Source organism: Hemiscyllium ocellatum, chromosome 19, assembly GCF_020745735.1.
Source record: "Hemiscyllium ocellatum isolate sHemOce1 chromosome 19, sHemOce1.pat.X.cur, whole genome shotgun sequence".
NCBI lineage: Eukaryota > Metazoa > Chordata > Chondrichthyes > Orectolobiformes > Hemiscylliidae > Hemiscyllium > Hemiscyllium ocellatum.
In genome coordinates, this window is record NC_083419.1 from 43,270,738 (window position 1) to 43,286,029 (window position 15,292).

Sequence of the window (15,292 nt, forward strand, 5' to 3'; positions counted from 1 at the left end):
TTTACAGGTTTTGGCTTATATCTAGTTTTGACTTGATTTTGCTTCAGGACAACAGATGTGCATTGTAAAGTTACATCTCACAGTCAGATTACCTTAGCAGACCTGTGCATCACATCATCACTGCATCTTGGTACGTGACATAAGGGCACAAAGATCTCATACTTCATCTTACCTTGGATTACTTGAAGCCTGACACTCTACTGGGAGAATATTCCTCTGTTGTAGAGTAACAGCTTAATGCTAGCCATGAAGAATGTAATACTTGTGCATGTCTCTTCTGGATTCCAATACCCCAATATTCATACCCACTTTCTTTTTTAAAACATTATCTCCCACAACATAAGCATTGCCACATTGGGTAAAAGTCCTTTTGTTGAAGACAAACTTACACCATTTTCCAGGCTTTGGTTTTACTTTTGTTTTTCTCTTCATTTTGACTCAGAGTCAGGTCTTCTTCATTGCTCTACCATTTAAACTTGTTCTTTTGTTTCTTTGTATGCCCATTATCACTCCCTTTCACCTCAGACAATCAAATGTTGCATTTGATTTCTTCAGTCTTTTAGGCAATCACCAATCTTCATGTTTGTTTCCCCACCCCACCACATCCCATTCACCCCAGACTCCAACATATCCATTTGCTGACAATGTTTTACATCTCTTGCTTTTGTCAGTTCTGATGAAAAGTCATGACCTGAAATGTTAACTCTGATGCTCGCTGTTCTGAGTATCTTCAGCATTTTCTGATTTTATTCCAGATTTTCAACATCTGCATTATTTATCTTTCTAATTTATCTTTATTTCAAAGAAACTAACTGGGGTAGCACATCAGTTGTATCCAAAATCCAGTGATGACTGCCCACACAGTCCCAGCTAATGTACCAAATAGGTACTGTAACAATAACATCCAAAGACTAAAGTTGGCAGGGGAGATATAGAATGGTACAAGATACCATTGCATGAAAACAAAACTGCTTATAACTGGCTTCCTGAATGAAGAGTTCATTTCTGAACAGCAATTTGTTTTATATTGGTCTTGGTTTCTCTAGCGTCCCTTCATCATAAAGTACACAGCCAAAGATAATTAGATGGACCACCAGACTAATGCTACTCCAAAACCATCTACTACCAAATCATGAAACTGGGCAATTCTCTTCCAAGAACTGATCTATGTTGCTGACAGATCTCTCTCAGACTGACATGAGTAAGCGAGTTTTGAGAAGGTTTGTAGCTCAGGTTGTGGTTCTGGATGTAGGTTTGCTCGCTGAACTGGAAGGTTGGTTTCCAGATGTTGCGTCTCCTTTGACGTAACAGCCCTGTTCACATCCATCAACATCAACCTGCCCAAGGGAACACTGACTATACTATTACAAGAACCAAAGACACATTACCAAACACACCAACTTCATCAGCAAGAACAATATCGTCAAGCTAGTGGACCTATGCCTTACCACACACTTCACCTTCAACAACAAAGCCTACAGACAAACCAACGGCAGAGGCAGTAATGCAGAGACTTGAACAAACAGCTCTGCCAACCACCCAACCCAAACTTTGGGTCTGCTACGTGGATGACACCTTTGTCATCACTAAACAAAAAAAAATTAGAGGAAACTTTCAAGACCATCAATAATATCCTTACTGGCATAAAATTCACTAAAGAGGAGGAAATCAACAACAAACTAGATGTCACACTAGAGCGAACAGCCAATGGGGAACTTCAAACCAGCGTCAACAGGAAAACAACACATACAGAGCAAACATTGAACTACAGAAACAATTAACCCAACATCGCCATATGAAGCTGCATCAGAACATTATTTCAAATGAGCTACCACACACTGCAGCACAGAGAACTAAGCAGAGCAGAGGAAAATCACCTATACAGTGTATTCAAAAAGAACAGGTACCCAATGATCACACAGTCTGCCGATTTCTCAGCAACAAACCCAAACAAGCACGACAAAACGCGTCTAGAAACCCAAGCCACTCTCCCCTATATCAAAGGCATCTCGGAAATGATTGCCAGACTACTCAGACCCCTTGGCATCATGGTAGCCCACAAAGCCACCAACACATTAAAACTGCAGCTAATGAACTTGAAAGACCCTATACAGACAGATGGACAGACAGACAAGCAAAACTAGTATCATTTACAAAATACCTTGCAAGAACTAACACACTCTACATTGAACAACAGGCAGAAAACTAGCCACCAGGATACATGAACATCAACTAGCCACAAAGTGACATGACCCACTCTCACTAGTATCCTTACATATAGATGAGGAAGGGCACCACTTCGACTGGGACAACACATCCATCCTAGGACAAGCCAAACAGAGACATGCATGAGAATTCCCAGAAGTATGACATTCCAACCAGAACTCTATCAACAAACACATTGACTTGGATCCCATTTACCCAGCCCCTGAGAAAAAGAACAGGAAATGACATCAAAATAGGAAATGATGTCACCATAGGAAATAATATCACCAAACCAAGGAAACCCAAACACAACACCAGTACTTCATCCAGAGGCTCACTACATTTGTTACCTAGTATGGTGATGAAATGTCTGAAAACGAACTTTCCAACTCAGCAAGCAAACCTACATCCTAACATGAATAAATATGTGGCAAAGGCTTTTTCCTGATGTTTTCTCAAAGTCATTTTATAAAACTCCGGGTGCTCCGGTTTCCTCCCACAGTCACAAAGATGTGCGGGTCAGGTGAATTGGTCAAGCTAAATTGCCCGTAGTGTTAGGTAGATGTAGGGGTATGGGTGGGTTGCGCTTCGGCGGGTCGGTGTGGACTTGTTGGGCCGAAGGGCCTGTTTCCACACTGTAAGTCTAATCTAATCTAATCTAATAACATTTTTTGTTTACTCAATGATGAAAATGTTCAAACGTTCAAGGGGAACAAAATTACAAAGCTATTGAATTATACAGGAAAATCTTTTGATCTATTCAATGATTCACAATACTTCTATAAGACACTTATACCCTTGGGTGCATCGTGGAGGAAATAACCAGGAACAGCCCCAATGCTTTTTTTAAAAAGCTAATCTTTCTGATTACCATTATGATCTTTCCTCCACTCTAACACTCTTCTTCAAGATCAAGTACAGGAGGACATGATTATTACCTGGAATGAGAAGTAGTAAAAGCAGGTTCATCATCATCATCATACTTTCTCCTAGAAGATTTTGCAATAGTCGGTGTCTCTTGTTCTATAGTTTGCATATCTGATAATACAGAATGGGAAACTCCCCTACAAGGAATGAAAGAGAAAAAGCAAAACATAAGATCGCACAACACAAAGCTATACTTAATTGCATTTAGCATCTTACTAACAAGAACTGATGGGCAAATTCAAAATGTAAAAACAACAACTAATACCCAGGTTTAGACAAAGTGTTTTGTAACATAACTGAAATATCTTCTCAGGAAAACTTTCCCCATAACCACGTTCACCACAGAGTTCAGGGCTGTTGAAAAATTGTAACACACACTACTCAATCACCACACACAAACCCAAGGACAAAGGAAGTTCTCAGGCAATCACAGATGGTGCAGAGCAGCTAGATGTGGTTTTAAAAAATATTTGATTTTACTCACAATTAAACATCAAAACAGATGGTAACATTAAAATAAAACAGAAAAATAAAGTTGGTTCAACAACAAGTTTCCCTGCAGCACAGGCTGAGAGAAGTAAAAGTCATGTACTAAAAATCTTCATTACAATGAAGAGTGTAATTATAGCTCAACATGTTCACACTGGCAGCTTCTAATAAAATTATCAATATAAATGTAGATGCAACAAAAATGATATAGATGTGCAATAAAACAAGATAAAGAAAATTATAGGTGAGCGCATTACAAACATACATTCTGGGCAACTTTGCCAGGGAATATTACATTACATCAGTCAGCCAGTCCAGACCTATCAGCATGCTTTACATTTCAATCAGATTCCCTTTCATTTTTCTAAACTCCAGCAAATACAGGTCCAATTGACTCAATCTCTCCTCAGACCACAGATCTGCCAACATCAGTCTGGTGAACTTCACTCCACTGCCTTGATTGCAAGAATATCTCTCTTAAATATGGAGATAAAAAGTGCACACAATACTGCAGGACTGGTCTCACCGATGACCTGTACCATTTTGATAAGAACTCTTTGCTCTTGTTCTCAAACTCCCTTGCAACTTGCTGCACCTTCAGGCTTGCTTGCAATCACTGGTGTACAAGGATGCCTGGGATCCTTTGTATATCAATCTTTCCCAATCTATTTTTAAATAATGCACTACTTTTCAAATTTTCCTACCAAAGAGGACAACTTCATATTTATTCATGTTATACTAGGTCTCCCATTGGTTGCCCACTCACCTAATGCTCCTTCTAAGCCACATAGCAGCTCTGAGGGTCCATGCATACCATGCAGATACAGGTAGTGCAGGAGCTGGAAAATTGGAAAGAACGTAAAACTGAATTTGTCTAAATTGCCCTGAAGCCTCTTTACATCCTTCTCACCACTCTTGCCAATTTTTGTGTCATCAGCAAATTTGGAATTATTACATTTGAGCTCTTTATCCATTTTGATGATATGTTGTGAACTTCTTAATATATATGGCTAAAACAAAACTACATAAAAATGTGAGTTGTTAATCTAGAGGACTGTTAGGTAAATGAAAGCAACACTGCAAATTAACAAAATACTTTACACATTAAGCATCTGTCAGCAAGTGAAGAAAAATACCTGCTAGCAAGAACGTTCAAAATCTGAGCAAGGGCTGGTCATGTGGCTCTTCAAGCCTGTTCTGCCATTCAAAACAATAATGGCTGGTTATTGTTTTAAATTTAATTAAATTGTAAATGAAATATGAAATAAAGGTAGGCTGGTCCAGAAGATTTAAATTATATGGTACCCACAGTGACTTGATAAATTGGATATAAAATTAACTTGATCATAGAAGACAGAGTAGTTGTGGAAGGGTGTTTTTCTGACTTGAGGTCTGGTATTCTGCAAGGATCTGTGACCTCCGTTGTTTGTAATTTACATAAATGATTTCGATGAAAATGTAGGTGACCTGATTAGCAAGCAGATGACAAGAAAATTGTGGCTAATGAGGAAGGTTGTCAAAGGATACAGATCAGTTGGAAACTTGGACAGAGAAATGGTAGATGGAGTTTTATCCAGACAAATGTGACGTGATACATTTTGGGAGGTAAAATGTAAAATGGAAACATACAATAAATGGTGTTGCAAGTCCAAAACTTTCTGAACGTGGCAACACAAGTGGATAAAGAAAGTGTAAAGAAGGCATACCTTCCTTCATCAGTTCAGAGAAAGGGAATACTGCAGATGTTGGAGATGTCAGACTCGAAAAGGATGGCGCTGAAAAAGCACAGGTCAGGCAGCATCCGAGGAGCAGGACAGTTGACATTTCGGGCATAAAGCCTTCGTCAGGAATGTGGAGGGGGAAGGGGACCGAGAGATAAATAGTGAGGTAGGGGTGGAGTGGATAGGTGGGAATGTGATAGATAGACGCAGGTGTGATTGTGATAGATTGTTGGGGAGGGTGGAGTGGATAGGTGGAAAGAAAGATGGACAGGTAGCACAGATCAAGAGGGCAGTGCCGAGGTGGAGGGTTGACTCTGGGATGAGGTGGGGGGGAGAGAGGATTTGAAAACTAGTAGAATTGATGTTGATGCAGAATGGTTGATGGGTGCCAAGGTGGAAGATGAGGCTTTCTTCCTCCGGTTGGTGGGTGGTTTTGATTTAGCAGTGGAGGCAGCCCAGGACTTGCATGTACCTGGGGGAGTAGGAGGGAAAGTTGAAGTGGGGCATGGAGTATAAAAGTTGACAAGTCACGTTGCAACTGTGTAAAAGTTGTAGTTAGGTTACATTTGGAGTACAGTGTATAGTTATCACTACAGGAAGGGTGTGAAGGCTTGGACAAGATGCAAAAGGATGTTGCCTAGATTGCAATGTATTTGTAATAAGGAGAGACTGGACAAACAAGGACTGTTTTTCGCTACAGCGAAAAGTTGAAGGGCGATCCGACAGAAGTAAATGAAATTATGAGAGGCCTGGATAAGGCAGATAATGGGAGTCTTTTTCCCAGAGTGGAAATTTCAAATACTGGGGGCTTGGTTTTAAAGTGAGGGGGCAAAAGTTTAAGGAAATGTGCAAGACAAGTTTTGTTATGTAAAATGGTGGTAGATACCTGGACCACACTGCCAGTGGAGTTGGTAGAAATAGATATGATAGCAATGTTTAAGAGGTATTTCAGCAAACACATGAACAGACAGGAAGTACAGGGATACAGACAGATGGGATTAGTTTAGAGAGGCATCGTGGTTGGCACAGACATGGTGAACTGAAGGACCCGTTCCTGTGCTGTACTATTTTATGTTTTATATTCTAAGACATTTATTAAAGCTTAGATTTTAGAAGCTCTGGCCATAGTTTTACATACTTACCACTGTACGAAGAAGGTGGCTTTGCATAAGGCTAAATAATGCTTGGGAGAAAGGCAATTATTAGTTATTTCTATTTAGAAATACTCATTGCTTGTTATTTTAGTTCTTACTTACCTGAAGGATTATTATTGCTAGCTAGGATAAGTAAAGCATCGGCATCAAGTTTCTATTATCCTTGGATCACGCATCGCAGGGCACATGCAATGAACCTAAAATTATGCAAACTTTGACTTGTCCTAAAAATTGTCCACCTCCGTAAGATAAGCCCACCTCTTAGTTCAATGGCAGAAGTTCTGTTTTTCCATGCATATCCACATTCTATTCAGTACTAACTTGCTTCATTTGTTCTCTGCTTAGGTGTAGGTCTGAACCGTAGCAAACATAACCAGCAACACAGAAATGGAGTAAAGTTCCAAATGCAGCCCAGTTGGAATGGGGATCAAAATCCTAGCTGTTGCCACCAATTTGATCCATGGTCTACATTAGAGTGGTGCTGGAAAAGCACAGGTCAGGCAGTATCAGAGGAGCAGGAAAATTGACCTTTTGGGCAAAAGCCGTTCATCAGGAATGAAGGCAGGGAGTCTCCGGGGTGGAGAGATAAATGGGAGGGGGTGGAGCTAGGAGAAGGTAGCAAACAGTACAACAGGTGAATGTGCCAGGTGTCCAGTCAATTAAGCCCCAAGGAGTCAGAGTTGCTGTGGCAACATTTACTATTATACATATGCATGTTGCACTTTTGAATTATGGATAATTATGGCAGAGGCTCTAAATTCTTTCCATCATGTGGCTGATCAGGAATCATTTTCAGTCATAGCACCTGCCACTGGTGTATGCTGAAAGGATTTGAAAGCGGATTCTGGACCTGTTTGGCCATGTTATAAATGCATATTTTTTGACAATTGAAGTCCTCAAGTTGAACATGAATTCAGACCTTCTAACATAACAGGCATGGATGTTACCCACGGCACTGCAAGATCTCCTACAAACTTACTGCACCATCTAGTTTAAATGTTCTTTCCAGTTTGCTACCTTTTGCTTCCAACCTCCCAAGTAAGCAGTGTTATAGTAAAAGGCACTTACGCTCTGCTGCTGAAGCCCATGCCCAATCGCTCTGCTTGCTCCTTCTTCCTGCCTTCCAACTTATTCAATTTCTCATCTTCCTTTTTTCTTTGTATTTCCAGATCTTGGTATGCAAGCCGAAGAGATGAAACACTGTAATGTAACATTGCTTTGCTTATATTTTAAACTTTGAAAACATGTTCAGGCTGATACAATTACAACATCTAAAAGGCATTTGGATGGGTATACGAATAGGAAGGGTTTGGAGGGATATGGGCCAGGTGCTGGCTGGTGGGACTAGATTGGGTTGGGATATCTGGTCGGCATGGACAGGTTGGACTGATGGGTCTGTTTCCAAGCTGTAAATCTCTATGACTCTAATTGAACAGTTAAGAATCTATTTCAAAGCAAGAACAATATCTACATTATACTAAATTTTATGAAGAAAATTATAACATATGCAATTGACTTGGCTTCTAACAAATAATACAGGTACGCAATTCTTCATCTGAAATCTTAGGGTCCAATTGTTTATTGGATTTCAGAACAAATGACATTTTCACAGTGAAATTTTAAAAATCTTAGCGAACAGCAGACTGACGTGTGACTAGTACAAACACTGAGACACAGTTGACGCCTGCCAGTGCTAGGCCACGCTGCCACTTCACGTCTGAGTGACGTGGGTGTGGAGCTGGGTCACCCGTTTATATGCCAAACAACCTTGTCATACAGAAATAAACTTCAAGAAAAAAAACTTCGGATTTCAGAGCTTTTCGGATTTTGGAATTTCAGATAAAGGATTATGTACTTGTAGTACAGTCAAAAATTGTAACAGAGATGGCTTTATGATGTCGCTTTTTTGAAAGTAGTACTAAAATAGTCAGACTGCCTCTAGTCAAGCAAAATTCTGATGCAATATGATAACTCAAATATTCCAACACCTGGATCAACAGAGATGGGATGCAAGCTGGGAAGAATCTTTTCGAAGTTCTGGCTTTTACCCTGGCAAAGAAGTTGCCTATACTTCCAAAGGGCTGATTTCCCCTTCTTAGAACCTTCCATGAAGCTTACTGTCAGAGACTTGATCCAGACATGCAGCACATTTGACCTGGAAATATTTTCTTGCTTAGTATCTAGTCTCAGTAATTCAGAGTAATGCAAGATAGCTGTACAAGATACAGCTCTCCCTATCCCAAAATCACCTTTCCCAAGACAAGCAGACTACCTGCACTGTGGGATATTGTGTTATGTGAAGTTGCGTTATAGGTTATCTTTATTTAGAGATGACTAATCTTCATTCCTGATGAAGGACTTATGCCTGAAACATTGGTTCTCCTGCTCCTTGGATACTGCCTGACCATCTGTGCTTTTCTAGCATCACATTTTTGACTCTGATCTCCAGCATCTGCAGTCCTCACTCTCTCCTATCTTTATTGACTCAATCACCAGATTGCTTTATTCATTAATACCAGGTTCCCATTCACGCATAACTCTTGATTAACTCGTGATTTATTATAACACTGTTTCATTCATTCATAAAACAACTCTTTCAAACCTATTATTGCATTTTCACACCTTATCAGTTCATGCAACAAGTACACTCTGAATAAGTGTAGCATACAGAACATTACCATCCCCATCAAGTCTCCATGAAACATTTATATTAATCAGCCCTTACCAACCTGCCCTGAACCTGAACAGATTAAGTACTTGTTAAATATCTTCTAACGGAACCATTATCCCTTTAAGAAACTAACAGACAAAACAGCGCTTCCATGAAATTGCATAAATGAATGAAACTCATACAGGGAAAAAATAAATAAATCTCACAACCCAGTTACATTAACCAGTTTAATATCCTTTATACTTTTATTAAGTATAGGTACAATTTTTAACATATTTAGAGCATACAGGCCTAGCATTTTTACTAATATTTACTAACTTAAAAGACAAAAGGACTAACACCTCCTAATTGTGCAAGCAGAAGGAATAGATGTCCCATCAGAAGTAGTAGCCAGCACTTTGTACATGTTTTAACCAATTTCTTGTCTCCCAGGGTTGTGTACTAGAGATTAAAAATGTAACACCATAGTAATGGAAATGTAATATATGTAAGAATAGTGTATAAAGGGGTTCTTATAAGACCTGTATTTCGGGATTCTATTGTCACATCAAACTCGTGCTGTGATTGCTGAAGGAGAGGCTATTTTCGCCACTTTAACTTATTTTAACTTGATCCCACACTCCCCAGTGAGAAACAGCCTCCCTAACTATCCAATAACTTTCCACACATCTCAACACATAACTGGAGGGAGGCAAACAGAAAGGATCAGCATATTTCTGCTCTATTTTAAATATTTTTTAAAAAGTGACTCCATTATGAACATAACAACGTAGCAATATACAGCATTTGAAAGTTGACCATTTTTTTCTGGCTATGGATTCTAACAGGTTTTAGTTTGTTTAGAATGGAAAAAATCTAATTAACTAATATTAATTCAAAAATTGTAATTTTCAGGACTACAACTTTAATGTTACACCAAGAATTACTACGTAAACTAATATAGTCAGTCACACTGCTAGAACCCACAATTTTCTGTGCCGAACATATGGAGGTTTAGATTAGATTAGATTACTTACAGTGTGGAAACAGGCCGTTCGGCCCAACAAGTCCACCCAGACCCATTCCCCTACATTTACCCCTTCATCTAACACTACGGCCAATTTAGTATACCCAATTCACCTAACCTGCACATTTTTGGATTGTGGGAGGAAACCCACGCAGACACTGGGAGAATGTGCAAACTCCACACAGAGAGTCGCCTGAGGCGGGAATTGAACCCGTGTCTCTGGCGCTGTGAGGCAGCAGTGCTAACCACTGTGCAGCCCATAAATTAGACTCATATCTGTGAATTTGTAATAAGTTACTGGATATTGTTCCAACTTCAATCATTGTTTGCTTGATCACTAGACCAGTGAGTGGAGAGCATCCTTTCAGATGCTAGATTATCAATGTTACTGTTGAAAAACGTGTTGCTGGAAAAGCGCAGCAGATCAGGCAGCATCGAAGGAACAGGAGAATCGACGTTTTGGGCATAAGCCCTTCTTCAGGAATGAGGAAGGTGTGCCAAGCAGGCTAAGATAAAAGGTAGGGAGGAGGGACTTGGGGGAGGGGCGTTGGGAATGCGATAGGGGGAAGGAGGTTAAGGTGAGGGTGATAGGCCAGAGAGGGGGTGGGGGTGGAGAGATCGGGAAGACGATTGCAGGTCAAGAAGGCGGTGCTGAGTCCGAGGGTTGGGACTGAGATAAGGTGGGGGGAGGGGAAATGAGGAAGCTGGAGAAATCTGCATTCGTCCCTTGTGGTTGGAGGGTTCCTAGGTGGAAGATGAGGCACTCTTCCTCCAGGCGTCGTGTTGCCATGGTCTGGCGAGGGAGGAGGCCAAGGACCTGCATGTCCCTGGTGGAGTGGGAGGGAGAGTTAAAGTGTTCCGCCACGGGGCGGTTGGGTTGGTTGGTGCGGGTGTCCCGGAGGTGTTCTCTGAAACGTTCCACAAGTAGGCTGTCTATCTCCCCAATGTAGAGGAGGCCACATCGGGTGCAGCGGATGCAGTAAATGATGTGTGTGGAGGTGCAGGTGAATTTGTGATGGATATGGAAGGATCCCTTGGGGCCTTGGAGGGAAGTGAGGAGGGAGGTGAGGAGGGAGGTGTGGGCACAAGTTTTGCATTTCTTGCGGTTGCAGGGGAAGATGCTGGGAGTGGAGGTTGGATTGGTGGGGGTGTGGACCTGACGAGGGAGTCCCGGAGGGAGTGGTCTTTCCGGAACGCTGTTAGGGGAGGGGAGGGAAAGATATCCTTGGTGGTAGGGTCTGTCTGGAGGTGGCGGAAATGACGAAGGATGATACGATGAATCTGAAGGTTGGTGGGGTGATAGGTGAGGACCAGTGGAGTTCTGTCCTGGTGGTGGGGTTTAAGGGCGGAGGAGCGGGAAGTGGAGGAGATGCGGTGGAGAGCATCGTCAACCACATCTGAGGGGAAATTGCGGTCTTTGAAGTAGGCGGTCATCTGGGTACCTTCCAGCCCCGTTCTAGGAATTCCCTGGCTGTTCTCTGTTTGGCTTGCCCTATAATAGTGGTGTTGTCCCAACAGCATACAAACCAACAGCCACTCTCAGACAACAACTCACCAGGACAAAGGGCCCGATACGCAGCATGAGCAAAACCAACGTAGTGTACAAACTCCCATGCAAGGACTGCACAAAACACTACATAGGACAAACAGGAAGACAGCTAACAACCCACATCCACGAACACCAACTAGCCACGAAACGACACGACCAGCTATCTTTAGTAGCCATACACTCAGATGACAAACAATATGAATTCGATTGGGACAACACCACTATTATAGGGCAAGCCAAACAGAGAACAGCCAGGGAATTCCTAGAGGCATGGCACTCATCCACAAAATCTATCAACAGACACATTGACCTAAACCCTATATACCGGCCACTGCAGCGGACAGCAACTTGACAACCGGAAGCGGCAGATTCAAACCACTATAAATGCCGGAGGAATCAGCACAGAAGCGCTTCACAGGAGGCTCCCAAGCACTGAGGATGTCACCTAGAAAGGGGACGAAACATTTACAACAAAAACTCCCAGCTCGTCGAACAGAACCACAACAACGAGCACCCGAGCTACAAATCTTCTCACAAACTTTGAACACTATGATCTGTATGTCCGTGTTTGTTATGGTCTGCCTGTATTGCTTGCAAAACAAAGCTTTTCACTATACTTAGGTATATGTGACTACAATAAATCAAATCAAACAAGAGCAAGATTTTTACAATTAATGGTAGATCCTTAGTGTTATAGAACAGAAAGATCGAGGGGTCCAGGCACATAATTCTTTGAAATTTGTGTCACAGGTAAACAAGATGGTTAAGGTGGCATTTTGGACACTTGCCTTCATTGCTCAGATCTTTGAGTATAGGAGTTGAGAGGTCAGGTTGAGGTCGTACAGGACATTGACGAGGCCTCTCCTGGAGTACTGTGTGCAGTTCTGGTTACCCAGCTATAGGAAGGATATGACTAAATTGGAGAGGGTTCAGAAAAGATTTACCAGGATGTTGCTGGGAATGGAGGTTTTGACTTATAAAACAGGCTGGATAGGCTTGGACCTTTTACACTAGCATGTAGAAGTTTGACCATGCAGAGGTTTATAAAATCGTGAGGTGCATAGATAAGGTGAATGGCAAGGGTCTTTGGGCTGGGGTGGGGTGGGGAGTTAAAAGCTACAGGGTTTTAAAATGAGAGGAGAAAAATTTAAAAAGGATGAGGGGCAACTTTCTTCTACACAGCGGTTCACGTGTGAAATGAACTGCCAGAGGGAGTGGTGGATGTGGTACAGGTAAAACATTTAAAAGACATTTAGATATGTATGAGAGATATGGGTCAAACATGGGCACATGGGACTAGTTTAGTTTGGGAACATGGTCAGCATGTTGGACCAAAGGGTCCACTTCCATGCTGCATGACTCTATAACCAACCACACAGCATGTTAAACTACACTAGATAGTATGTAATGAAACAGGATTGATTAATAACAACAGAGCAAGGCACCTTACATAACAGTGACTGTAACATTTTATGAAGTTTATATCCAGTTTGAAAAGGGAGAAGAATGGATCTGAGATTAGTATTTTAGCCTGAATAAGGGTAACTATACGGGTATGAAAGCTAACCTTGGTGAAGTGGGCTGGTGTTCTAGCTAGAGGATAGATAAATACAGGTGCAAGGTAAATATTTATTAGGGTATTTCAGAATAAGTATAATCCCACCTTAAAGAAAAATGATAAAGTGAGGCCTACCACCCACGGTTAACTAAAGAAATGAAGGGAAGCATCAAAACCAACGAGAAAAGCATTTAACCACATAAATGTGAGTGGGTCAGATGCCTGGTCAAGATATAAAGAACAGCAGAGAATGACTAAAAATATTAATCAAGAGAAAAACATTAGAGTTTGAAATGAATAACAAGAGTTTCAACACGTACGTAAAAAAGCAAACGAGTAAGTAAAAAGTGAGGGTTGTTTCTCTAGAGAGTGAGAATGGAGGAATGATAATTAAGAAAGAGAGGATGAAATGAACAAATATCTTGATTCTTTCTTCAAAGAATATTCGTCATGGTTTTAATCCAGGTGGTGAGAGAGGAACTTAGTAAAATTATGATCATATGGGAAACAATACAAAGCACCCTAAATGGAGGTTACTGCTCAGGTAGTAAATTTGTAATTTTCCAAAACTCCCTAAATGCAGGAAAGTTCTATCAAACTGAAAGGTAGCAAGCGTTAGTGCTCTATTCATTAAGGGAGAAAGACAGAAAACAGGAAACAATGTCTGCCTTGGGGAAAGTATTAGAATTGACCACAAAAGAGGTTATAACTGTACACTTTGCAAAACTCAAGGTAATCGGGATGAGACAGCACAGTTGTCTCAAAGAGAAATCACAGATAACCAGTTTACTGGAGGTTTCTTGAAGGAGTAAATGGACTGTGGATAAAGGGAAGCCTATTGACCTACAAAACCAGAGAATTTCCAGAAGACATTTGGTAAAGTGCCACATCAAAGATTATTGAAGAAAATGAAAGCTCATGGTATAGTGGGTAACATATTGGCATGGATGCATAAATGGGTCTGACTGGCAGGATGTGATGAGTGGAGCCCTACAGGGATCTGCGCTGGGGCCTCAACTTCTTGTAACTCAATGAATAATTCTGCAGAAGGGAGTGAAGGCATGGTATATAAAGTTACAGAGACACTAAAATAGGTCGGAAAATATGTTGTAAAGATGACGTGAGGAGGTTGCAAACAAGTGTAGATCGGCTAAGTGAGGGGGTAAACACTAGCAGATGGAGCACAATGTCAGAAAACATGAAATGGTTCACTTTGGCAGGAAGAATGAAAAAGCAGGGAATTACTCAAATAGAGTAATTGCAGAATGCCAAGGTGTACAGGGATTTGGGTTTTCAAGGGCATCAGTTACAAGATCATATATAGAGCATAAACAAGGCAGCTAACAGAATGCTATTGAACATGAGATTAATTGAACAAAAAACAATGGTATGCTTCAGTTATACATGGCATTGGTGAGAGGACATCTCAAATACTGCGTGGAGTTTTCATCCGGTTATTTAAAGGTTGTAGATGAATTGGAAGCAGTTCAGAGATTTACTAGATTGATACCAGGAATGAGTGGGTTGTCTTATGAAGGCAGGTGAACATACTGAGTGTTCCCTTGAGGTTTAGAAGAGTGAAGAATGATGTGCTTGATATTATACAAGATGCTAAATGGTGTTGATAAGAGAGACATGGAAAAGATATTTCCTTTGTGGGTCAGTCCAGAACTAGGGAGCACTGATTTAAAAGTAGAGATTGCCCTTCTAAGACACAGGTGAGAGGAATCTCTTTCTCTGAGGGTCATGTGACTTTGGATCACTGCTTCAGAAAGTGACAATCACACAACACCAAGTTATAGTCCAACAGGTTTACTTGGAAGCACTAACTTTCGGAGTGCTGCTCTTTCATCAGGTGATTGTAGAGAATAAGATTGCAAGACACAGAATATATAGAAAAAGTTTACATTGTGAAGTAACTGAAATTATATATTGAACAAGACCTGGATTGTTTGTTAAGTCTCTCATCTTTTAGAATGACCATGTTGGTTTCAGGGTGGCACAGCGTTAGC

General features: G+C 41.0%; 1 protein-coding gene across 2 annotated transcripts in view; it reads right to left on the reverse strand.

Annotated features, from left to right (window-relative positions):
* Window positions 1–15,292, reverse strand: part of LOC132824956 (ADP-ribosylation factor GTPase-activating protein 3-like) — a 68,006-nt gene that overhangs the window by 13,670 nt on the left and 39,044 nt on the right. For both annotated transcript variants that reach the window (XM_060839869.1, XM_060839866.1), the window contains 2 exons: window positions 7,565–7,696; window positions 3,144–3,269 (listed from right to left, as the gene is read on the reverse strand). In XM_060839869.1, the coding sequence (XP_060695852.1) occupies window positions 3,144–3,269; window positions 7,565–7,696 (258 nt within the window). The remainder of the gene's footprint in view (window positions 1–3,143; window positions 3,270–7,564; window positions 7,697–15,292) is intronic.